General features: G+C 31.3%; 3 protein-coding genes across 6 annotated transcripts; 1 reads left to right on the forward strand and 2 right to left on the reverse strand.

Moving 5' to 3' along the window:
• Nucleotides 1–3,812: 3,812 nt before the first annotated feature.
• Nucleotides 3,813–5,649, reverse strand: LOC114402585 (glycine-rich cell wall structural protein-like). Its single transcript, XM_028365215.1, has one exon. It carries the CDS (start codon nt 5,437–5,439, stop codon nt 4,063–4,065), a length of 1,377 nt encoding a protein of 458 aa, XP_028221016.1. The 5' UTR covers nt 5,440–5,649; the 3' UTR covers nt 3,813–4,062.
• A 6,610-nt stretch (nt 5,650–12,259) lies between these two features.
• On the forward strand, nt 12,260–14,866 carry LOC114401600. 3 transcript variants are annotated; one of them, XR_003664306.1, is made up of 4 exons: nt 12,260–12,456; nt 12,605–13,052; nt 14,520–14,652; nt 14,739–14,866. XR_003664306.1 is itself a non-coding variant. In XM_028364149.1 (4 exons), the coding sequence occupies exons 2-4, from the start codon at nt 12,729–12,731 to the stop codon at nt 14,548–14,550; spliced, it is 387 nt and encodes a 128-aa protein (XP_028219950.1). In that variant the 5' UTR covers nt 12,260–12,456; nt 12,605–12,728; the 3' UTR covers nt 14,551–14,866. The 3 variants fall into 3 exon arrangements, 2 of the variants coding, with proteins under 2 accessions (XP_028219950.1, XP_028219951.1); XM_028364149.1 differs by adding an exon at nt 14,304–14,335 and having other exon boundaries at nt 14,520–14,866; XM_028364150.1 differs by having other exon boundaries at nt 14,520–14,866.
• Nucleotides 14,867–15,604: 738 nt separating this feature from the next.
• Nucleotides 15,605–19,721, reverse strand: LOC114402424 (peroxisomal membrane protein PMP22-like). 2 transcript variants are annotated; one of them, XM_028364990.1, is made up of 7 exons: nt 19,461–19,721; nt 19,199–19,297; nt 18,831–18,932; nt 18,601–18,676; nt 17,696–17,766; nt 17,520–17,605; nt 15,605–15,936 (listed from the first exon to the last, which is right to left on the reverse strand). In XM_028364990.1, exons 1-7 carry the CDS (start codon nt 19,530–19,532, stop codon nt 15,885–15,887), a joined length of 558 nt encoding a protein of 185 aa, XP_028220791.1. In that variant the 5' UTR covers nt 19,533–19,721; the 3' UTR covers nt 15,605–15,884. The 2 variants fall into 2 exon arrangements, with proteins under 2 accessions (XP_028220791.1, XP_028220792.1); XM_028364991.1 differs by lacking the exon at nt 18,831–18,932 and having other exon boundaries at nt 15,681–15,936; nt 19,461–19,716.
• Nucleotides 19,722–27,049: the final 7,328 nt, after the last annotated feature.

Raw genomic sequence — 27,049 nt, forward strand, 5'->3', positions numbered from 1 at the left:
ATGTTGTTCAATATATTAATTTTGTATTTTGTAGGTTGGCGGCGACGTGAAGTCATCTTGTAACTTGGAATTAGATAACGAGGACGATCACTAGTGGGAGACTGGGAGTGATGAACACTTATAAATACTTAGATACACACATTTTAAAATTTGAAAGAGTGACAACATTTTCTCTGAAAATGAAACATACTTGATAAAAATAAAAATTATGCCATATTTATAGGTGTAGAGCAGAGAGAATTAACAAATAAGTTTGTCTTAGATGATTCATGTACTCGTTATTAAAAGACTTATACTTTCTATTAGTCACAAGAAAGAGCTGCTTATACTTAGAATATGTAGTTGCATAGAGCAGAAAACATTGCCATGTTAGTGTTAGAGTTTCAATGTTTCGGTTTAACATCTAATCAAGAAAAAATTATTAAGTGATTTAAAATCATCATTGGATCCTTGCTTTTAATTAATTTTTACGTAAATTGTAATAAAATATTATTAATTTTTGTTTGTAAATTGAAAAACTTAAATATGAGAGGTTATCAAAAAAGACTATAAGAGAGGTTATCAAAAAGGATCTCGAAATTAATGGTTTGGATAGAAGTATGGTACTTGATAGAACATTATGGCGGAAGTTGATCCATGTAGCCGACCCCACCTAGTGGAATAAGGCGTTGTTGTTGTTGTTGTTGTACATAAAATTTGTTGTCCGAGTCCAACAGTTTTTTTAATGTTATGTCAAACAGTCAAAGTATTAGATTTTGAAATTAAATGTTGTTCAATATATTAATTTTGTATTTTGTAGGTTGGCGGCGACGTGAAGTCATCTTGTAACTTGGAATTAGATAACGAGGACGATCACTAGTGGGAGACTGGGAGTGATGAACACTTATAAATACTTAGATACACACATTTTAAAATTTGAAAGAGTGACAACATTTTCTCTGAAAATGAAACATACTTGATAAAAATAAAAATTATGCCATATTTATAGGTGTAGAGCAGAGAGAATTAACAAATAAGTTTGTCTTAGATGATTCATGTACTCGTTATTAAAAGACTTATACTTTCTATTAGTCACAAGAAAGAGCTGCTTATACTTAGAATATGTAGTTGCATAGAGCAGAAAACATTGCCATGTTAGTGTTAGAGTTTCAATGTTTCGGTTTAACATCTAATCAAGAAAAAAATATTAAGTGATTTAAAATCATCATTGGATCCTTGCTTTTAATTAATTTTTACGTAAATTGTAATAAAATATTATTAATTTTTGTTTGTAAATTGAAAAACTTAAATATTTGTTACATAAAAGTTAATTGGGATACTTTGTAGGATTGAGATACTTTTATACCATGACGTGGAATAACATTAGTCGATTGGGTTATGTGTGTGTTGTTCTCTATTTGAGCTTCGTTGGGCCAACAATATAAGGGATCTTGGAACATTGGGGGTTGCTATTTGCCTCTCATTTTATACTCTTCACACCTTTTATATTTTTTGAAATTTTAAATAATTCTTAAATTGTCTTCATATTCACAACCCTCCCTCTTTAAAAACATTTTCCTTTATCCCCCTTCACTCTGACACCCCCTCACCCGCACCCGTCAATCTCACCTGTTCATCTTCTTCAAACATATTCTCACACCCTCTATCATTTTCTTGTTTTCTCTTCAATAAGCATTGTTTTTTCTTATCCTTCATTATCTTCTCCATGTGAGTTTTCGCACCTCCATTACTTCTTCTGTAGCAATATTTTGTTTGTTATTTTTTTGTGTCGTTGATTTAACAAAAAAATAGTTTCCATTATGTCAAGATATATTATGAAAATAGTTTCCATAATATAGTCATAAGTTATGGAAATTATCTTTTGTCAAATTGGTGACAGCAAAAAAATTAAGCAAGAAAATAACAATGTTAAGAGAAAAAGAAGGAACTCATGAGGAGCAGGTAATGAGAGCGAAAATAAGAAGATGAAAGGGAGTGGAGGTGAGGGGTGGAGGGTGTTAAAAAGGAAGGAGAAGTGAAGGAAAAAGGACTTTAGGTATTATAATTATTTTTTTAAAAAAATATCAATAGATTTATGTTTATTGGAGGTATCATAAAAAAAAGGAAAAGGTGCATTGTATAACTAACAACTATTTTGAGTATATTTTTTTCTTTTTATTTAAAATATGGTCTGCATGAGTGGTTTTATTTTATAATTGGGCTTGGTGATGGTGCTTCAGTTTGTTGGAGGCTTTGCATCTCATGGAGTGACAGAAGCTTTGGTAGGATAACAATCATTTAAGGCTGTGGTGCAGATGAGTTCAAATTATTAGGCTGAGGAATTAAATCATCAAGTGCATATTGTGTTAGCTAAGACTTAATATGGAAAATTCTAGCATGGACAAATAGAACAGGTCGTCCATCGGTGCTCCAAATTTTTTCAGCCGTTCGATTTGATGTTTTTTGAATTGGAGAAATATACACCGTCCAGATGTAAAAAAGGTATGGTTTGTAGGGAGTTTGATATCAATGTTCCCCCTTCCCTTTACCACACCAAACACAACACAGAAACCACTTATATTCACGGGGGTATTATTGTCTTTTAACATCTATTCTATTCTTTAAACATTGTAATAAATTACACAGTTCATTGAAAAATTTGTGGTCCACCCTAAAATCCTCCGACTTAATATATCAATAGAGCTGTAGTGGGAATGAACCCGGTGTCAAGTTATAATGGGTACTTTGTTAATTAAGATTGTTGACTTCTTTGTTGTTCCAAAAAGTTTGTGTCTATGCTTTTGTGTATCTCTGGTTCTCAGGTAGAATAAATTTCATTTGCTGAAAAAAAGGGGGGGAATATACAAAGGAAAATGTATAACAATGTGGTACGTACTCCATTGATCAACGAAATGGATAACCTTTGTTTGTGTTGCTGGTAGCTTTCCTTATTGATGTATGCACTGAAGCGTCCATTATCTTAGATGTCATGAAATTGACATACATGAGATGATGATCCATCAATAGGTCCTGGTTATTTATAGCTATTCTAATTATAACGGGTACACTTGCTTATCTCCTTTATGCGCAGATATAAAAGTAGAATGTGAATATGACTTTCCAAAATTATTAGGTATATAGTTGCCTATATAAAGCCCTATAATAAATGCTTCCTTTTCTTATATTGAAACCTGAAGAAAGACTAAAATGGTTATTATATGTGTACTCGGTTTCCAAACCGCGTATTTGTAGATTCAGGCTGTATTCGGTATAAGTGAAAGTGAGGGATGTAAAGAAATATAATAAAAGTGGAAATTAAAGCAGGACTTTCGATTGTTCCATACCAATGAAATTAATTACCAGGAAAGTTTGCGGAATATGGAGGGTCTCACACATTTAACTTTTACTCTAAAACTGACAATGAAAGTGTATAGGAAGTTTGTGATCTTTCATCTAATTTCAAAACTACCTTTTATCTGGTGGGAGAGAGGACGCTATTTATTTTATTTTATTTTGAGCATAACTTTAACCTATGACTATATTATGGAAACTAATTAAGCTTTGTGATGGAATAAAGATGAGCAGAAATAATATTACAGAACTATTATACGAATAGATAATTTGTTTTAAAGAAAGACAACTTTTTATGACAATTATTTTTTATTAATTAATCAATTAATTAATTTTTAAAGATTAACTAATTATCCATGTTGATCTTAGTCGATCACATCAGCAAGTCAGCTTGAGTCAATTCCTGGTAGACCCCCCTAAAATAACTATCAAGCCTTGTTAGGCTAACACAAAATTCAGAAGATTAATGTCACTTGAGACGCTTGAAGTTGAAAGTGATTTTCCTACCATTTCTTCTTCTCATTGAATACAAAAATAGTACATATATGATATTATCTCCGATTCTTTCCTTCAACGTTAACTATAAATAAAAACAGAGCACATTAATATTATGAAACCAACATTAATAATTAATTCTCTTACTCGCACAATATTTTTCAATAAACCAATTATCATGGCTAATACAAGGACGTTAAAATATCACTTTGTCATGCATGCAACGTTGGCAACGCTCTAGTGGTGTCCAATTCCACCACCACCACCTCCTCCGCCAAATCCACCTCCTGCACCAAACCCTCCTCCTGCTCCTCCGCCAAATCCGCCACCCGCACCTCCTCCTCCACCACCTCCGCCACCACCTCCACCTCCACCAAATCCGCCACCAACACCACCCCCAAAACCTCCACCTTTGCCTATTCCTCCACCAACACCACCACCAAAACCTCCACCTTTACCTATTCCTCCTCCAATGCCACCACCTTTTCCAATTCCACCTCCAATGCCACCACCGGAACCTCCTCCAACACCCCCACCAAAACCTCCACCTTTGCCTATTCCACCTCCAATGCCACCTCCTTTTCCAATTCCACCCCCAATGCCACCACCGGAACCTCCTCCAACACCCCCACCAAAACCTCCACCTTTGCCTATTCCACCTCCAATGCCACCTCCTTTTCCAATTCCACCTCCAATGCCACCACCGGAACCTCCTCCAACACCCCCACCAAAACCTCCACCTTTGCCTATTCCTCCTCCAATGCCACCTCCTTTTCCAATTCCTCCACCAACACCACCACCCTTTCCAAAGCCACCACCACCACCTAAACCTCCACCTTTGCCAATTCCACCTCCAACACCACCACCAAAGCCTCCACCTCCACCCTTACCTATACCACCACCTTTTCCAAAACCACCACCAGCACCTCCTCCAACGCCACCACCAAAGCCTCCACCTCCACCCTTACCTATACCACCACCAGCACCTCCTCCAACGCCACCACCCTTTCCAATGCCACCACCAAAGCCTCCACCACCACCTTTACCTATTCCACCACCCTTTCCAAAACCACCACCAGCACCTCCTCCAATGCCACCACCCTTTCCAAAACCACCACCAGCACCTCCTCCAACACCACCACCTTTTCCAATACCTCCACCAGCACCTCCTCCTTTTCCAAAACCACCACCACCTCCTACTCCTCCACCTTTCCCAAAACCACCCCCACCACCTTTACCTATCCCACCACCAAGCCCTCCTCCTTTACCAAACCCGCCACCGGCACCACCTCCAATCCCATGTCCTCCCCCAGCTCCACCACCAAACCCTCCACCGGCACCACCTCCACCGCCAAACCCTCCTCCAGCACCACCTCCACCTCCGAACCCGCCTCCGGCTCCTCCTCCTCCCCCAAACCCCCCTCCACCTCCGAAGCCACCTCCGGCTCCTCCCCCCCCACCAATTCCAACACCGAACCCACCTCCCTTCCCAAACCCTACATTCTTTTCTTCATCATTTCCCACAGTTGCCACATTCCTTGCAACCACATTGGCCACAAAGACATTGGCACAAAGCAACAACAACAAAGCTACTCTCTTGTACCTCCGCAACATTTTTAATTGCTGCTATCAACTCACTGACACTCTTCAATATCCTCGTTGTTGGTTGAATTTGCAGAACTTCGAAGACGTTTTTATAACGCAGAGAGAGAGAGAGGGTCCTATATCACAATCACAAGCTGGCCCCTCTACGACTTTAATTGGTTTCAACCACTAACTGTTCGCGGCATTTAATGTCACACAATTATTCACCGCGTGTTCGGTGCACCTGCCTTAAACACTAAAGAAGTAGTAAAGTTTAAACTGCAAAACTTTGTACTACTGGACTGACACAATAAAGCTAACACTAATTTGAAATTCACACATGGTACTCCTTCTACTTACTATCATGTGGACTGTGTAGCTTTATCCCATTGGCCAACCTCTTGCAAGTATGCCATAACTGTTGTCCATTTAGCTTAGCAACACTCCTAGTTCTATTTCTGCAACTTGTCTCCATGTCGGTGTAAGTTCTAGTATTCCCATTCATCTTGTATGCATGCCTTAAATGTTATATCCAAGTGTACTTCGTAGGTTGTCATATGTCTAAATGAAATAAGCGTTGCATGGATGTTTCTCTAATTTCTACAAGTTAGATTAGATATTTTGGAAAGTATATTTATTATATACATATATTTTGTGCATACTCTAATCTAATCATTCACTAAATATTTTGGGCATACTCTAATCTAATCATTCACTTAAGCATTATGAATTAAGTGGTTGGTTGGGCTTTTATTATTCTTCGTAAGTGCATGTCGACTGTGGCAGTACGTGCAATTCTGGTTTTGAGAATTGAAAAATATCTTAGACAAGATTCTATGGGTACAAAGTCTGAACATTGTGTTATAAAACCAATAATCTAAATCTGGGTTAACTCGGGTTAGGCAAGGTACATATAGTAAAGATCATGGGCCCAACCCAAGTCAGACAGAAAAATTATGTGTTAGAAGGATTCACATCGAAGTTTAGGAACAAAGGTGTACTTTGGTGAACCATTGCATGTGCTGGGCAGATGCAAAATTTATTGCCCGGTGGAATTTTGTTTTGTTCTCCAAATCTGTGTGTGGCTGGCATCCATATCCCAGCAAATTAAGTAATCGGATAACGGAAAGAAAGACCCACCGAATTAGCCTAGAATTCAATTAATATTACTTAATTGTTATTTCGCTTAAATTTTGTTTTACTTTACTTTAATTACATCAGTTATATATTCGTGGAGAAAACTCTGAATATTATACATGTCCTGTGCGAGATATTAATTATGGTCACATTATATATGTTGTCTTGTCTGTGGAAAATCTTTAGTTGTAATTCTCTTCCCTAATGTCTAGACCTATCAATTCAATGACAAACATATGTAGTTATAACAACATGTTTGCCTTTCTTATTATCTAGTATTTAGATTACAATTAATTACTAAAAATTAATTTTATAATCTGTTTGAAGAATAATAAGTAACTCAAAATGGAAGAAATTAATCCAGAGTAACAATTAGAATAGATCAATGTGATCATGCTTTTTTAATCAAGAGAGTACGTTATGCCTCTTATCTTAGTGTTGAGCAGATCATTTGAGGTTTCGGTATTTAATTAACCTAATATTATTACTCCGACAGTAATATATTGTATGTAAAATTTAATTTAATTGTTTATGGAAGCAGAATCTGGCAGGGAATCATTTCATTTCCTTTTGGCTTTGGCTAGTACGTAACAGTATATATGTCTTTTTCTTCCCTATAGGCACATATATATAGATATAAGAAGCAAAAATTAAATGCCGATCTCAACTAACATCCAATTGGAAACTGCAGATATGAGTTGTGCAGATTAGAATTCGTTTTCTAGCCTCCAAATGTGACCAAAGCTGTCCGGTTGTTGAATCAGACCAGAAAGAATTAGCTATCAATAGTAAACGTTAATTTGTTTTGAACATATACAACCGTAAAAGCAAAGACCTATATCTCCTTTTTTAAAGTAGCCAAACAAAGTTCATGTACAGTACAGATCTCGGTCATTAATTAGAACATTAACAGAAAAAGCAATTACTCTTCCTTTTTAAAGTTAATTTTTAGCGGAGAAAAAATGATGAAGCTATAAAAATTTTAACTTCTAAAGACTATATAAAAGCACTATTAAGCACAAGAAGCTCTCTGCAGCACAATTTATATCATATCTCAACTCTCACCAGTGAATTCTCTATTCCTATATTCCTCGTTCCCAAACATACATATAATACCTATTGTTTGGAGGCAGTACGATTGTGCAGGCGAATGAAGGATTAAGGTATATGACAATGGGATAGGTAGGACAAGCACTCTCGTCATCCGTTTCGTTGGATGAAAATTTATCCCGTTTCATATATGTAATATTTATTTAGAAGTTATTTACAAACTTTATAAATATTCGAAAGTATACTCATGGTATTCATGGATATTTGTTAAAATACAAATTTTTAACTAGAAATAAAACAAAACTAACAGTAAATAATTTTGAAAAAATTATATATGTATACTAAAAATAGATAATTTTAAAACATATTCATACTAAAAAAATTGAGCAACTTACTTTGTAGATAACTAAATTTATTAAATAATTACAAATTGTTGGTGCTCACGGATATATGTACCTTACTGTCCGCCCTAGCTTGTCTCGCTAATAATCCGGTAGAGAAAAAAAAATTATTTATTTTACTTGCAAATATTCATTAAGTTGTTCATTTTCAAATTTTCAATCCATATCAAATTATACATGCATACATATATTTTTTTTATCATTCTTAATTAAATATGATAAGGGTAGTTTAATTTAGAATTTTATTTTATAAAAATATGAAAAATATAAATATTAAGGAGTTGCAAAAGTTAAGACCTACTTTTAAATTCTTCGAGGCAGACGACCCAAGCCTGTTTATTTGACCCACGAAAAGAGAGCTGACCCAACCCACTAGCAGGATATGCAAGATGCATTCTGGGATGACCATGACAACCAAAAAATGATCGAAAAGAAAAGCCATGAAAGATTCTCCCTCGTGGATTTCTTAATTATTTCATTTAAAAAATTGATTAGAAGAGAATTAACTTTGGAAATCGATGATTTTTTCTACCTTACTAGATATGCAGATAAAGTCAAAATATACAATATTCAAGAAATTAAAATTATGAATGTAACATTGATTGTAAATTGTATCTTTAATATTTGTTTTGTTTGTTAGACAACAACAAAAAAGAAAGAAGAAAAAAAGCATGACAGATAGAATATTACTTCCTTGTGAAGCAAGTTCTTATCTCATCAGCAACTAAGGATGTTTAGATTTTAGTTGGAGGTTCTTGTAAAACAATTAGAGATTATACTCCCTTTGTACAAATTTTAGCTAAGAAGTTCGTACATATTGATTTTTCTCCAAAAAAGGTATATAAGTGGATAATGAGTTGCGTGTTCTTATGCATGAACTCCCTGGTAAAACAGCAAGTTCATTTAGCAAAGTGGTGACATCCTGTTGCGTCACAAAAGACTTGTGTTAATACTCACAATTCACACAGCAAAGCTACTCAAAGTAACTTGCAATTTTCACATCCGTTACGCGCATTTTCCCTTGTCAAGACGTGGAATTGAACCAAACACTCCATTCGATCATCTAGAATGAGATGGATTATGTTGTAAGGAATCTGAATAGTAATCCACTTGTCAGTAACCAGCTTCCCAACAAAGTTTAGGGCTAGCTACGAGCTCAACAGAGTTACATACTATATAGAATCCAACCCACACTAACATAAAATATTATCAGAATGTGTGAATCAAGGCCATGAAAAAAAAAGTTTAAAAAATGAAAACGTGGCTTTGTAAGTATTGGAATATAAGTTTTGGAGTATTTTTTTTTATAACAAATTGTTTAGTTAGATGAGGATATTGTTTTTTTTCACAGTATTTCAAATAGAATTATCTCGAAAGAGAAATATACGTGAGAAACAAAACAATAATTAAAATGAAATATTTGAGTGATTATTTATTCAATTAATTAAGTGAACAAAATTTAGTTCAAAAGCTTGGGTAAATGCAAAAACCTGGGAACCTCTAATCCATTGTAGCATGAAAATCAGAATTTTGAAAAAGAGGAAATGTTTAAATTAGAAATCAGGATAATATTTGTTTTTTTTAATCCGTAAGTATAAAGATAAATATGAAGAAATTTATAACAACTCGTATGTTTTACTTAACTAATTAAGTTAAACTATTGTTAGGATAATATTCATAAATACACTAAAGAACGACAAAAAAAAATGCAAAAAATGGAAGATTAATAAATTGGAGGAAAATAATAAAGAAAAATTAAGATGTTTCGTTAAAGAGGTTAATAAAGATTTGGAGATATATATCATATAAGAGCATTCAATTTTCATCCTCATTTTTACAAAACAAGTTCAAAACCTAAAATGAATGACAAAACTTGACAATATAATTAATGTGTTTTTTTTTTTACCTTAAATCTGTATCAAATAATAATCTTCCATACTCACAATAAAAGGGTTTTAGACACAGTAAAGAAAGAGTACATTGTGCAGTGGTAGACATTAATGCTCATAGAAAACAGTACTGATAAAATCGTTTGAATTAAAAAGTTTGAGGAATCTTCAATATAACGTGAGATAAAAAAAAATACAAATACATTTGAAGCATTTGATTTGAAAGTTTTTTTTTATATTTTATTTTAATTAAAAGAACGAAGATTTACAATAAATATAAATTATGAAATAAAAATAACAAAAAATAATTACTATTAAAGGACAATTACTAATTAACAAAAATGTATGTTTGAAAAATTAATTATCTTTGAAATACAGGAAAGAGAAATCAATTTCAAACTTATAATTCACTTTTCTTCAATAAAAAAGTATTCAAATTATTCCTTACTTGACTAATAGAATTAAAATTTAATTTTAAAGTAAACATTAAAATAATATATATGAATCATACTAATGTACATTTTAAATATATTGATTATATAAGAAACATTTAATTAACTACTTTTAAATATATGATATCTATTCCTACATTAAAAATTTCAAAATAAAGTTTGAAAATGTATTTAATTAATTACTTTTAAATATATATTTTTCTTTTAAAATAGTTCACTTAACAGTTAACACCGTAGAACAATCGATTAAATTTTTTTCTCATGATTAATTTAAATTACTCTTTTTTGTTTTTTATTTTTATTTTTCACCATAACATTTGCACAGTATCCATCAATTTTGTGTGGATAGCTTATTTTTGTTAAAAATCTTAATTAAGTCACCTTTAATAGGATTTTTTTTTCAAATATTTTTTTCGATGAAGTTTGAACTTGAAATTTGCTGAAAGCTAGGGATCAAAATTAGTTCCAATGAGGCTAATGATTTATTGGGTTTCTATTTTTATTTATATACTTAATACTAATAATATATAGAAATTAAACTTATAATTAAACAACAAAATATATTTTATATTGCGTATAAACATATTTTATATTTTAAGATATTTGTTTGTTATAAATTTTACATAATATAATCTAAAGAGTTTCTATGTCCCAATAATTTAGGGGGCTTTGATACTATTAATTTTTTAACCAATCAAATTATATGTCATCTTTTCATTAATTGTTTTTTTTTTGTTTTTCAAATTATTCATTGATTATTATTTTTAAAATTTTTAAATTGTACTTTTTTAAAATTAGAAGATATAATTAAAGATAATTTTAAAAGTCTAAACCCTAAAATATTTTTAATTACTTATAACACTTTTTATCAAACTTATGCTTAAGAAATAATAATAATAATAAAATAAAAATAAAATTTAAACCCTAAATCTCAATTTTTTTATAAAAGGCGTCGAAAGTAGCTAAAAATATTTGAAGGTTCAAACTTTTAAATTAACCTTTAATCATACTTTTTAATTTAAAAAATTTGTATTTTAAAAAAAAACAATAAACAAGTACTAATTTGAAAAAGCAAAAAAAATAATGAAAAAATAACATGTAATTTGATTGGTTAAAAAATTAATAGTATCAAAATACTCCAAATTATTGGGGACATCATAAAAACTCTATAATTTATATATTTAAATTTTTTTTTTCCTTTATAGGTGATTATGCTTTAAATACGAATCATATGATTAGACCCTGAAAATAATGTTTCGTGATAATAAATAAAATCTATTTTGTTGGTTATTGTGAATATTTAAATAAGTTTTTGATAATTAAAGAGTTACAGTGATATTTTTATTAATTACCTTAATTTAACAAGAATATCATAGTATTTTTTACTATACTAAAAAAAATTAACTTGAGAAAGTAAAATTTTCACCTTCCTAAAAATATTTTTGTAGGAAACTAGTTAAAAAAGATTGTCTAAGTAGAAATTTAAAAGTTATTCCCCATAATATACATCCCCTAAGTTTTTCTAACAAAGATTCAAATCTTAGAGAAATAATTCATGGTTTAAACAATAACTCAAATTTATACTCTTCTATTCTTAATATATATCTTTCACATGAGATAATTCTATTACAATTAAGATAAAATAATTTCATATCAATTCATTCAGTGTGTGGTAGAAAAAAAAATTTAAATTGCCTTGTATTAAGGACTAGAGTTACGTATAAAGCTTGTTCCCTAAATTCAACTCTCACTGATTTTTATTATATGAAATATAAATACTAAATTACTAGTGTAACTTACATTTTATTTTTCTATTATTAATAAATAAAATAAACAGTAGTAAGTGGCATGGGAGTTATATCATTGAGATTGGAGGACAAATGTGTAAAACAATTGAGCAGATAAATATATTGACCCTCTTTTTCCCTCACACAATATTATTCCTTTTCCCTCTCCCATTCCTACTCCCAAATCACAATTCCTCTTCTTTTTTTCTTTTTCTCTGAGTCTCAGCCATATCCATCATCTTTCTCTCTCCGCCGCATGCGGCGGTGACGTTTGATACCCTTCTTCTTATACAGATCCGCCGCCCCTTCTTCCTCCCAACGCCGCTTTCTGGTTCCCTCTCTTCCCCAACCCTTAACCACATCTTTTCGCCCAATTTTTAATTATTGTTATTATTATTATTATTATTTTTTAATTTGTTACCGTTGTCACTTTCATTATCTAATAGATTTTTCTTTTGATTGCATGTTGGAACCTTTAGCTGTGGACCCGGTTTATGACGATTCCTTGGCAAACAACAAACGCATATTGAAGAATTTGTGGTTTCACGATTTTACCCCTCGAAATCAGAAGTATCAGTAGCGTCTACGCTTGACAACCCTACGATGATGAGTCAGCATCCCCGTAGGAAGCTGCCACGTGGCAACCCAAGAAAGGGCAAGCACGCTGAAGTTGACAAGCCGGCTGCGCCGAAAGCTACTGAGCCGCCATCCTCAAATCGGCTTCTAGCCGGCTACCTTGCGCACGAGTTCTTGACCAAAGGGACTCTGTTGGGTCAGAAGTTTGAGTTCGACTTGACCCGATCCGGCGTGGCTGAGCCAAAGAGGGAGCAGGATAATTACAAGGAGGTGGCAAACCTTTTGAGGACAAAGGGAACCCATGTAAAGGGAATTGTGAATCCCACCCAGCTTTTCAACTGGATTAACAAGGTATTATGACCTGGATTTTTCTTTTGTGTTGTGCCTCTAAACGCATGAATCAATGATCAATTGTATTATTTGCACAGCTTAGTTTGAATTTGATTTAAGTTTGGGGATTTTGTTGTTACCAAAAAATATAATGTTTGTGCTTGAGAAATATTACTCATCGAATGTGCAGATCATCTTTATCGGTGACTTTTTCTGATTCTTGGTTCTTCCATTTCTTTTATGTGTATCGTAGCTAGGATGCATGATTGTGAAAATATACCCTATTTCTTCTGTAGATCAAGATGATCTAAAGTGAATGGTGCGATTGATATTAATAATCATCAATTTATCCGTTTAAATTTTCATCATCTTTTTATAAAAAATAATAATAAATTAACTTAAATAACGTGTTGGTATTAGAATTAACTTTGATGATATAAGTTTTATTAGGAGCAGGAGATTATCCCGAGTATCGAAATCGAACACAGAGATTCTACGTAATAACAAATTTCATATATAGATTGTAACTGTATAAGGTAGCTTAGTTATTATTAATAGAGAGGCTGGCTAAAATAGCGAATGGAGGATTGGAAAGTGGAGTTGGAACTTGGAAGCGAATTGAAGATGACATTTGTTTTCATTGAGAGAGATATGGTTAATATAGAATTCTGACTTTTTTACATTTATATATCATATTCACATAGTTAACACTTTTATTTTCTTTTTATCTCTCTTTTCCTATCAAATCATATCACATTAGAATTCTGCTAACCAATGTCTTTAGTGTATTGGTTAAAAAAATTTTAAAAAATACTTATTGTAAAAATGATAAGAAAGTATAAAAAAAGTCATGAGCCTAATTTTATGCATGCATCCCAATGAAAATATTTTTCCTTTAACCAATGTTCCAATAGTATTGGATAACATTTGCCCACATGCTACACTTCTCTCTCTTTCTCTCTCGTGCATGGAGTTTTGATTTTTTTTACATCCATATATCATACATACTTAATTGACATCATTATTTTCTCTTTATCTCTATTTTCCTATAAAATCATATCACATATTATACCTATATTTTTTTCTCTTTCTCTCTCAAGATATCAAGTAACATGGAGGTATCTATGCATCTTCGTTTGTTAATATATAACATTAACTAAGTTTTTTTTATCTATATATAGAGAGAGAGAGAGAGAACAAAAATAAAGATATTTATTAAGCGTTTGAAATCCGTGGGTTTCAAAATATAAGTTCTCTTTAATAAATTTGAAGAAATCTTGTTCCAGTGCATATTATTCTCCAAGGTATGGATAAGTTGTCTAGACTGGCTTGATATTTCCTATAATAACTGTACGTCCCATTTCTTCCAAAATTATCGAGTTTAGCATTTATGTTGCAACCTTCAAAACAGAATCATGTGGAATGTTTGTCTGGTTTTCCCAATTATATATGGTATAATGGTTCATATGGCATGCATGCAACCTGCAGGCCACTTTCAAGGCTGCATATTGGGAGATAATGGACGGCATGTTGTTCAGATAATGGTCTTGGTTGAATGCTAGAGTGAATAGTTTTATTTATCCCTTACATGCACATGCTGGCACCTTAATCCTACGCTTTTTAAGTTAAGCTCCTTTGGGTCTTAGTGGGAATTATGGAACATATATACAAAAACAATGTTACTGATTCGTGCTTACTGGTTTCTAACAGATGTATTAATTGTATTTGTGACTGCAATAGGGCAAGGGATCGCAAATATGGTCTATTGTTGCTCGTGTACGTAAAACTAATATCAAATTAGATGATTATAAAATTTCAATTTTCAAGCCTAAAAAGTTCTTGCCTACACGGAACATATTAAATATAAAACTAATAATTAGAAAGAAATAGATAACTCATTCATTTGTACATACTGTTAAAATAATTAATTTCTTTGGTTTAGTAGTCAGATAATCGAACTTATTTAATTAATTAGGTAGCTTATTTAACAATTTGATAATACATAATTAGTTGATAACATAGCTAAGTTTGCACTAAGTATTTGTTTGATAACTTATTAATTTTGAGAAATAGTCACTTTTTAAAAACAGGCAAAAATATATAAATGATTATTCTTTTGAATTTAATTAGAGCGCATGTACGTATAATGTATAAGTTGTTTAAATTATTACCTATAATCATAAATTGGTCGTATAATGTATAAGTTGCACACTCGCACCTGAATTCATTTTTTGCCCACACACAAGCATTCTGATGTCAGCTTCAAATTGTTTTCGACTTTAATAGAATTAATGTTGAAGAGAATTGAGATTAAAAAACTATTTAAAATAATATTATAAACTAAATTTAAAGGAGTTCATTTAAGTTGACTAGTAAAATAAATTACTTTTAAAATATATTTTATGAGTTTTATATCTTACAAATAAAATTTTTATTTTTCAAAATCAGATTCACTAAAAAAATAATTTTATAAACACAAAAAATACCAAACAAAATATTTTTTCTCAATATTAATTCTAATAAGGAAAAACGTATTTTAAAAAAGGGCTCTAGAATAAGTTTGGATCAGATGGTTTTTAAAAATTAAAATATGATTATAATTTTTTGAGTTTAACCCACACTATTCTTGCCATAATTTGATACCATCAGTAAGCAGGAAACTAATATCTCATGTATCAATATTGGCAAGTGCTAGTCCAACCAACCAGGTCATAACAAGCAATGGAATAGTCTAATATGGCAAACAAACTATGGTGAATGCTCCCCTATTAACAAATATGGTAGATTTTTTCCATCCCAATTTACATAGGAAGGAAACAGAAAATTACCCAAAAGTGTGAAATTTATGATGTCCTAGGAAGCCTTAATTGCAACAGACCTTGCTTTCAGATTCAGAAAGATTGCCCTGACGAAAGAAAGTAAATCAGAGGCCCATTAATTATTAACTCATGCTTCCCTTTAAGAAAACATACACAGTACAATAAATGATCAAACTTAAAAGCAAGGAAGAAACTTAAAAAAAAAAAAAAAATAGAGAGAAAAGATTGAAGTACACCTTAGAGAGGATAGGATATCCTCCAAAATATTGAAACTAGAAACAATTCGAAATGATCAAGGCTAATCCAGTATGATCATAAATCAGTACAACTATACATGACTTGGCTTTGCCAAATTACATGTTATTTTGAGCAGATGGAATAATCCAGTATTGCTAATGTGTGGTCAATGCATAACCAGTTAATCATCTTATAGTACACTTCAAATTGAGGACAACACAAACACATTGCATAATGGACAGAGAAATTTTTTTAGTTAAGTGAGGAATATGTAGAAAACCAAACTTACCAAAGCAATCAGCATGTGTCACTCACACAATGCCTTCACTTAAAACCTATTATGCACTTCAACCTCATGTAAAATGAAAGTCCTAGTGGCTTAGAAACATACTGGCATAATTAAACCCGATTCTAGGCATCTGTTTTGTTTTTAAAAAAAGAAGGCAAGGACATCAAAAAGGGAGGAACATCCCAACTTTGCTGGTACCCACCCATCTAAAGATCCCCTGCCCAAGCCAACCCAAATTTATTCATGATAAATAGATAACAAAAGAGCATGGGGGATTAGACCAAAACCCATGTCAAGGAAAAGGGAATCTATACTAGGGAAGCCCCTTTAAATTGTGGGCGTAAACCTGAGAGGAAAAAGAAGGGACAGTGTTAGCAAAATTGGCAATACAGTCTGCATAATGATTGTCTTCCTTATAAATGTGAGTAGCTCTAAATTTGGTTATAGTACTTGAATCTTTAAAATATTTGATTGGAGGACTGTTTGGTTGACATTCAAAACTAAGGTTACACACTTTCTGATGCAAAAACACACTATCCAATACACTTTCTCTCAAAGCAATTTTTTTTGCTTCCATGAAACCAAGTTTTACATCCCCATACAAATAACAGACACTAAGAATATGTTTCCTAAAAACTTATAAATTATAAGCAGATAAATAACTTTTGTTATGATCTAAAAATCAGGATTTCAGTATGAAATAAGCACCATCAACATTTATGGAATTCAGTTCAAATGGGCTATGTTTATTTCCATTCCTTTTATTATAGAAAAAATGTACTACATTTAATCTATTTAACAGAAAATCAAATTACAGCTATATATTATACTTGGTAGCAAGTTAGGCATAAGCCTTATATGGTAGCTCTTGCAAAGATTCAACAAATATCAATAGTATTTTATCCACTCTAAAATCTATCCTCTCTTATGACCTTCCCCATAAAGTCAAAACTGAAACTGCTACTTAGAGTAAATATAATTTCACATCACTCAATAGGTACCTTTTGTAATTTACAATAAAATGCATACCTATGATAGTATTATCAACTGATGATGCTTATTCATTAATTTTAGAACCAATGAGAGATGACATTAACTAATCATGGAAGAGTAATAAATAGCAAGTTGAAAGATGTAGCTCACCAGCAAGCAGCAACAGAGCTGTGAAATACAACACGGAGCTGCAGAGGCATATACTGGTAATTCACCCAACCAACTATAGGCCAAAACTGCAAGTAAAAAACAATATAACTTCAAAAAACTAACTTTTCAAATTGCTCCATAAGCTAAACTGCAGAAGATTGTTCTCATAGCCATACCTTCCATGCAGTCAATTGAACAGAAGGGTAATCCTTTTTAACTTTGTTTATGACTGTACTCCAAGGTCTTCCTGCAAACCAGCCTCACACTTTAATTACCATGCAATGCAGATAAAATAGTTAGGATATTTTATTTACAAGTAGAATTAGTCATGTAATACCATTTGTATTATTCATAAGTCAGAAAATTTTTCAAAAGATTATTTTGTCATATTTAAGAAATGATTCATTATATCTTCAAAATGTATTAGAACACTTAACAATGCCAGGAAGCTGCCTACATTTTTGGTTTAGTCCATGAATAAAATCAGAGAGAAATATGAAGTGTTTTTTTTCTAAGAAGCTTAAATTTTATCTATCACTCAATGAATACTAGTTTATTAAAACTTCAATTTGTTTGTGTCAAAGATAAACCTATGAAATTTTTATTATTTTTAAAATTTAAATAATAAAATAACTGCTGCAGAATACATTTAGCATTTCCCATGCGTTGAAATTCATTATCAGTGTTATGGTAGGAAAAATAAGAATACACTGAGGAAATTCATTTTCCAAGTACCACATTCCAGAGCAACACCATATTGGCATACAAATGCTTTGAGCTTAGGAAGACGTACTAACTTCAGAAATACAACAGTAACAGAATCAAATTAAAGAAGTAAGCAGCAATATGTGACCAATGTCTGGCATTGGCATAATAATCATGCTAAACATATAAAAGCAGGTATTTAAGGAAGAGCAAAAACACAATGGTTCCTGTTTTGAGTAGGGAGGTGGGGTGCAGAGCAGATGAGACATTAAAAACAAAAGATGCCATTAAGCTTTAATGGAAATATTTCAAAATTATTATGTGTAAATTGAGGAGTAACATACAAATTCAACCATATTTTTATCAATGAGCATACCTTCTATAACCAAGCCATAGTACATCATGAACAAAAAGTTGTTCCATGGGGAACTGGTTATCTGTTCAAGGATCACCTAATAACAGGATATTTCATTTCATCAGAGCATTAGTTAAAAAATTGTAGCAGGGTCAAGGAAATTATAGAACCTAACAATATACAAAATACTGTCCCTGTAAGTGAAAGGGGCAGAGGAGTGACCAGCATACAACATCAGAAGCTTACCATACCTTCTTAGCAACAGTATCATTGCCTTTGTTCCCCTTAAAGATTTTATCCATCAATTTGTGGAGAAAATGTCCAAAGGGTCCAGAGTAGGCGAAACCATAGAGCTGCGAATCAAATTGCTTAGTCCTTAAAAATTTCACTTCAAACTTAAATTTCTGCTTCATCTTTTTGAGAAAAGGTGAAACAGTTAGCACAGTGTGTTGATTTATTTTCATATGATCATTGGTTGAGAGTTATGAAATGGTTAATGGCAAAGACCATACTCTAGTTATCTTCATGGAAAATTCGGATTTTCAGTAAATTCGATCCAGTCATATAGATAAAGTCCAAATTGATTAAGAAGAAGCACAGTTAAGTCAAATGGACATACCATGAAAAGAAGCACCCTTCTCAACTGAAGCTTCTTGGCCCCAGATAACTTCTGAGCAACTGCATCACTAAAACCAGCCAAAACTGCTGCAGTAATTGCCTAACACCGCAAAAGTTTTGTTTTTTGAACAACCCCATTAGTGTCTCTCTCTTAAGAACAAAAGTGGAAAATAAATAAAAATAAAGACAGTTTCTTTCAATTCAACCGAATCATTCTCTTATTAGAAATCAAAGTGAGAAAAATGAAAAGGGAGATTAGAAACCTTGGTTCTGAGAGGATGGAGCTGAAGCTGGTTGAGATATTTCTTGAAAACGCTGTTGACTTCGTCAGACATGGTGGTTGATCAATCCCGGATTTTGTATGAGTAGTTTAGTTTGTGATAGTTACTCGTATCCTATATATGATGGAGGGAGATTGAGAGCGACAGAAACATAGAAATTGTGGAAGGACAAAACAAAAGCATAGGAAAGGGGTACGGAATGTTAGGTGGAAAAATCAAATAAAGTGAGGGGTGCTATTTGCTAAAAATGAATCACACGCAACATTCACCAAAGACTTAACCATAAATTATTTCTTATTAATTAATTAATGCCTATCATAAACATTTAAAAAATAGAAAAGAACCAACGATGAGGGAAGCCTGCCTCTGTTGATTGGATCTAATTGATCCGATATATTAATTTAACAATCAAAATTAAACTAATTAAATTGATTTCATTAATTACTTTCTTATAAATGTTAACTAGTGTCTTAAGTCTAAGTGAGGAAAAAGAGAAATATTTTTACTGGAAAGAAAAAAAATAGGCTTCCTTTGATTTTATCTAATATTTTCAAATGTCTTCATTTAGTATTTTTTTGGTATGTACTCATTTATTTTTATTTTATTCTAAATAAAGAAATTAATTATATGTATAAAGTGATAATTATAGAAAAAAGTAGTTAGTCATTCAGGAATAAGAAATATTTTTATATGTTAACATAAAATAGAAAATGAATAGAGATAAAAACTTGGAAAACTACACCAATTTATTTTATATCTTAAACAGATTGACTTGGTTAGCTAATTAGCTTAAGTAAAATTTTTAAAACCTCACACCAAATCAACACAATTAAATAGGCTAAAATATATTTTTTCCCTATAAACATAAAAATATTGACAAAATTTTGAGTATTTTTTTTATTTATACAAAATTAAAACATGTTACTTTTTGATTTAGAGAAAAGTTTAAATATCCAAAACGTGTATTATTTTTTATATTAGTTTAGAGCAAAGTTCAATTTTGTCAAGACAATAAAGTATTCAAAATTTTATAAAAGACAAATTTTAAAAAAATATATATTTATGAAGACCAAAAACATATTTTATATAATTGATTTGGATTTAATTTTATGTTAAACTCAAATCAATCAAATCTATATATGAAGACCTTTGCCTATTGTACTATTTATTTACTATTATTCAAAAAAATTGGAATTTTTTATTTTGATATATTCTATTGTTATTTAAGATTATAATATTAATTTGCTGTTGTTTTTTTTAGGCAGTTTACTACTGTTTTTTTATACAATAGTTATATTTTAATTCATGACTATAAGTAATATTTCATTATCATTTTTATTAATTTAATAATATTTTATAATAATTTCAATTTTTATTGTTATCTAATATATATATATATAGTTTGAGAGAGATATAAATAAATGAGATGAAGTGAAATAATTCTTATTCAAATAAGGTTATTTATTTACAATCATAATTACCTAAAATGGATGTAACTTAGTTTGTGGGAAAGAATATGAATTCAATCCCATAAAATACATCTTTTGGAAAGAGTGAAATATTTAAATGTGACTTAATTTTTAATTAAAAATTATTCCCATAATCAGTTCAAAGTATCAAAGTTTACTAAATTTCTTAGAGTGCTACTAAGAAACCAAAGATTTTATTTATTTATTGTAGTTAAAAAAAATAGAACTATAATTATGTTATCTTTTAACAATCTTATATGATTTTAATTGAAAAAATAAGTTATACAAAATCTATATTTAAATATACAATATTATAATTTAACAGTTTATTTTAATCTAATAATTATTATAAATAAATACTTTCATTCGTGTGCAAAAATTTCAATCTATATCAGCTGGGTTAGATGCGCATGTTCAACCTGCAAGTCTGCAACTCTTGATGAGTTGATGGTCACTGTTGGACCTACAATAATATACATTTGCGACATTATTGGTATTTAGCATCCAAAAGGAAGACTTTTAATTAAATTAAAAAATTATTTCTAAATTAATTTAGTGTTTATTACTTTCGTCGAGGACTTGGTTGGCGATCATCTTTAGACTTGGTAGATATTTTTTTAATTTACAAAACTTAAAACATAATATATTTTTTAAAAGAATTAATTTCAATTTTACTCTTATCAATAATATATTGATTTAAAATTTGATTTTACTTATTTGGTCTTTTAGACTGAGTTTCACCTTATTTTTATTAGGAATATGCATATTTTTTTCTTTTCTTTTTTACATGATCAAATAAGAAAATAAAAGTACCTTATCAATAAAATTAATAGATATTTCACATTAATAATATAATGACAAGAAAAAAAATATTTTTGTAACATTCATACTAAGTAATCTACAAATCATCTCACCTTCAACTCAATTGTTTTTCTTTTTACAAAACAAACCATAATTGTGGTTATTAGATGAAATAGAGTAGCTGAAATTACTGACTCATCCAAGATTATTCAACATGCATGACATATTCCAGCAAAAATATTGATAAAAATGTTCTGCATCCCTTAGTTTTTCTCTTAATATATTAATTTGTTTAAGCATTTGCATAACACTGTGGTCTATAACTAATTTGAGATAAATTGAAACAATATAACAATAAACGCAGGAAGAAACTATAAGAAAATTCATGAGCTGGATTCTAAATGTTACTAAGCAATGGACAACAGTTCCTTTATAGTTGCAAGTATTGATGATATGAAATTTCATTATTAGTGCTGATGGAAGGTGGCACTGGTGCTGGAGGAGCATTTGGCGGCCCAATCCAACCTTCAATTTTTCAAAAAAGGAAAAAGAACATTTCAATTTTACAATTAATTTGAAAACGAAATGTAATTGATTATTTCTTCCTTACTAGCTGGTTCCCAAACGTAGAAATAAACAAGTCTCTGTAATACCTTTGGAAGGGTCGAAACCCCTCAGCATGTTCTTGGCACAAGGCACACGCTTCGCAGCAGAAATTAACACAGCAATCACAACAAGGTTCAGCTGCTAATTTGGGGTTGTTGAATGAAACAATTTGAAATGGCTCATGCAATTGTCTTTAGGCATAAAGATGAAATATGTTTAACAATTTTATTATTCATTGTCTGCTTTACCTTGAGTTCATTCTGCCGTCTCATCAGTCCTCACCTTACATCCTTTTTAGATAATTATTGCATAACTAAAATTTCTTTGGCCCGTCTTCGCCATTTTCTTTTCTGTAGTCCTCGTTGCATTTTTTTTAATTGGTAGTTAATTTTTTCATTTTATGTTAAATTAAATTTATTTTATGAAGAATCAAATGTTTTTAAAATTTTGAAACTTGCAACTAGAAAGTAAAAACCATCCCAAACTGGCCCCATTCCGGTTGCGCGTTGAGACTTTGATTAAACTCAAGTTTAGCAAAAACAAAAAATACTTTCTAAAACAAAAAATTATATAAGCTTTATTAAAAATAGTAATAAAAAAATAAAAATAGTAAAGTTTAAAACGATAAAGTAAGTAAAATTAGTATCAATTTATTCTCTTTTTTTATCTTTTACAACTATTTGCATTTATCTTATTAAAAAATCATTTTGTGGGAGCAAGACCTATTTTTTTATGGGGATAAAAAAATATTTATTCTAAAAAAATTTACATTGTGGGGGCAATTGCCCCATTAAACTTCATGTAGATCCGCAAGCGTGTGTCTTCTTCTCCTTGTTGTGACTCTTTGAGACCACCTCCCATTTATGCACATTCCATTTCTATGATTTGCAATTTAATATGTCTTGCAAATAGTACAAATCGAAAAATTCAAATATCGAATCTACAAGGACTTACCTCTACTTGGCTAGTGCACAAACTAGGCAAAGGATAATTTGTTTTTTATGTAATATGATTAAAAACATAAAAAATAAAAGTGAACAAAAACACCAAAAATTAGTGGGTAAGAGGAGCTAAATGCAAAATAAATGAAGTGTTGAAAATTTGGCTACAATGAACTAACAATTTTAGTAATCACAAAGATTTTATTTATCTAATATTCATTCTAATGTTACCTCAACCTTCAATGGTGCTCTAACCATAATCCCTCATATGAGAGAGCTTAAGTTGTTTAACTCAACTCCTAATCCCTTTAGAAGTCAAGCTAAACCACTTGGATTCGAGAACAAAGGTTAAACAAGGCTAACAAGTGTTATTTCATCCCTAGACATAATGTGACACCCTCTACCCCAATATACATATTTAAATAAAAAAAATACATGAAAATGCGGAATTACATAAAAGATTTTATTTTCTAAGCATAAAAGAGTTCATGTGGGTAAAAGGTTCACATTGACGTTAATCATTGAATTAAAAACTTATCAAATAAGAGTTTAAAACATCTTCGACCTAAAACAAGGTCGTCCAATTTTATTTTTTTTTACAAAAGGAAAACAAGTTAAGTAATGGAACAACATAAAATAACATGTTCTGAATATTATGCAAATAATATAAAAACCCATGTCCCAATGTCACATTTTATCAGAGCGTTGTATCCTAGCGTCCTCTAATACGAGATTCTTTAAAGTCATTCACCTAACCATCTACTCCAAAGAACATAAGGTTCGAGATCATTATAGGATCCAAACACAAACAATACAAAAGGAGTGAGTTATCATATTTCTAAATAGGTAGAGATAAATGAAAGCACACGCACACACACAAGTATAACAAGCTCAACTTAGCACAATTCGCATCATTTTATCACTCATTGTGAAACATCACTTATCCTAAGGATTTAATCACAAAATCACATTTTACACCTTCACATTAATCATTTGTTCAGAACAACACATCTTAAGTACAACACAACATCTCACACTCACACAATTCATTACCCACCATTACATAATAATTCACAATGATTATTATAGAGGCGTTATGCAACAGATACATTAAGACTCAATCTTGTATACAATATGGTACCATATCAGTGAAAAATCTCGTCAGACGCCACGTCAAGGAGTACATGACAAGACATACCACACATTGGTAAGTCATATCACTTTCACTAGGTAAAATCATAGAGAGACCATCAGAGTCACGCTGTTTTGTGAGAGTACTCTAACCATGTGGGATCGACACAAGCTTAAAGGAGCACTCAAACCGGATATATTTACCTCGAAGGTCTAAATTCTGAAGAGTCCGTCAAGGAGAAAAATGAAGGGAAATGAAATATGAAGCTCCTTAGCCACCAGACACAACCCTTGGTGAATGCTCTCTTCCATCCTAATGAAAACAATATTTAAATAGATCCAAAAAGGTTGTACTATCATTTTTGCAAAATGGCTTGTGCATTGAGCCCAGGGTTCACGCTAATCGTGTATACAAAAATAACATTTGGTTAAGTGATTGTGCCTTGAACTTGAGGTGCACGCCTAGCCCAAATCTTTGACAGTCAGAATAATTTGCTTAGTGTGCACCAAGATTCAAATTCCCCCGGTAGTCTGTAGATGTTTTTCATATGGTCTTCCAAGTTGACTCTGATGCATTAAGTGTGTGCAAGCATGCTAATAAACTGTTTCATCAACTCAAAAAAATTTCCTTCCTTGTTGATGCACAAAAACTCTACAAAACATAACTAAAACTAATGAATTCACCAAAATTAACTTCATTAAGCTAAAAATATAAAAGAACACCAAATTCTAACTTATTGGAATAAAACTAAGCAATAAATAAGAAGAATTAAGATTGTTGTGAAAATTAAGTACAAAAATTAAGTATGCAACAATTATCACAATTCCCCTACCTATTCACAAAAGCATCATAGGGATACACAATTTAAGTCCACGATCACCCAATCACTCACTCGTTTACAATCACAAAAATCCAAATAAAAGAATTTCTTATCACTTATATAAACAAAATGCCCCCAAATAAAGAAATAATGCTTACCTTGATCCTTTTCACTCTTATCCTGACTACAATCCACATAATAATCAAAATCATCATGTCATCTTGTTCTATAAGTTAAAAGTTCATCAAAGACTATAAAATAATGCAGTAAAAAATAGATAAAAAAATCCTCAATTTCTTTTCCTCAAAACCACAAGTATTTGAAAGCCTGAAGGATGCCGATCCAAATAGTGAGAAAAAGGACAATGATCCATGCATTGCAAAGCGACTATGATGTGAATGAACGAACCCTATTTGGCTATTTCCCTTTTGATTAATTTCTGCCACCAGGCTGGGCAACCAGGCTATTTAGGGATAAAAAATTATAAAATCAGAAAAGAAAAGTGTAATAGAAATAATAGGGAGTGGAAATAGCAATTGCTAAACAAAATTATTAAACCTGTTTTGGTCAGTTGCAGCAGCGAACCCAAATAGCTATCGGGTTAATCGAATATAAGCAGAGAGCCCAAATTTCTATATACATGGCCCATGGTTGTTTTCTTGCAATATTCTCTTGTCACGCCGAACCCAACCACACCAGTGTGGAACCAGTGTTTAAAAATTCACAAAGTTGTGTAAGAAAATTGTAAGCGATGAAGAATTTATTAGTGTAAAAAAGGCAACATTTTAATGTAGTTGTAGAATCATCAACGTACCATGATGATATTTACGTCATGATAACGTCAATATTTGATAACCTAGGAAATCTTGGCCTGTAGTTTGATATTTGATAACCTAGGAAAAGCAAGAAGTACTGTTTCATATTCTTTCAGTGCTCTGCAATGGATGATATGATAGTGTCTCCTTAGGTGCATCTTCTTGGCCTTTCCATATAGATTAAATATTCATTCGTCGATTAGAAAGTAGCAATTGATGCCAATTTCAGTGCTCTCACGGTGAATTCCATAATGGGCCCTTATTATAAGGATGTCGATAATTACATGCTTTTCTTAGGAATTACTTGCATATTATAAGGATGTCGATAATTTTTCTTGTGCCATCAACCAATCTCACGTCGAGTTATTGGAAGAACTTTCGAAATCATGGACTTATCGTGTCACCCTTGAGAAAAATTGGTTTTATTTACCTATCATTTTAAAATTTCAACAACTTATTAATTATTATTTTCTCAATTATACTTTATTAAAAAAGAGAAAGAACAACCGTTTATATGAAATGTTAAAATAATAAATATGAGAATAAAAGACATATTAAAAATTTAAAATAAGTTTAACATAAATTAGGAAATTAACCGTTGAATACTTGGATTAGCTGGTGAAAGCTAGGTTTGAGTTTAAACAGAAATCTTGGGTATATTTGTGATTTATTAAAAAAATGACGAATTAATATTTTTTCTTAAAAAACATCAAGCAAAAAGAAACGACCGGAGTATGTAACAAGAATTTTTTTTTTTTTTTTTGGTCTCAAGTTAATAGCTAGAGGGAGCATGTATTCGAAATTGAAGTTAGGTTATGTAGATATGATCTGATTTATGATAATGGCACCAAATAAGAATATGCCAAAGAACTCTGCTGTGCATTTCACTTTGTTGCTTTCCTCTTTTGCTATTTTCTTTCTTTATCAAATGGCCTGTTTGGTTTGGCTTACCTCTAATGTCTCTGTCACTATTTTATACATTCTCCA

Source organism: Glycine soja, chromosome 20 (genome assembly GCF_004193775.1).
Source record: "Glycine soja cultivar W05 chromosome 20, ASM419377v2, whole genome shotgun sequence".
Taxonomy (NCBI): domain Eukaryota; kingdom Viridiplantae; phylum Streptophyta; class Magnoliopsida; order Fabales; family Fabaceae; genus Glycine; species Glycine soja.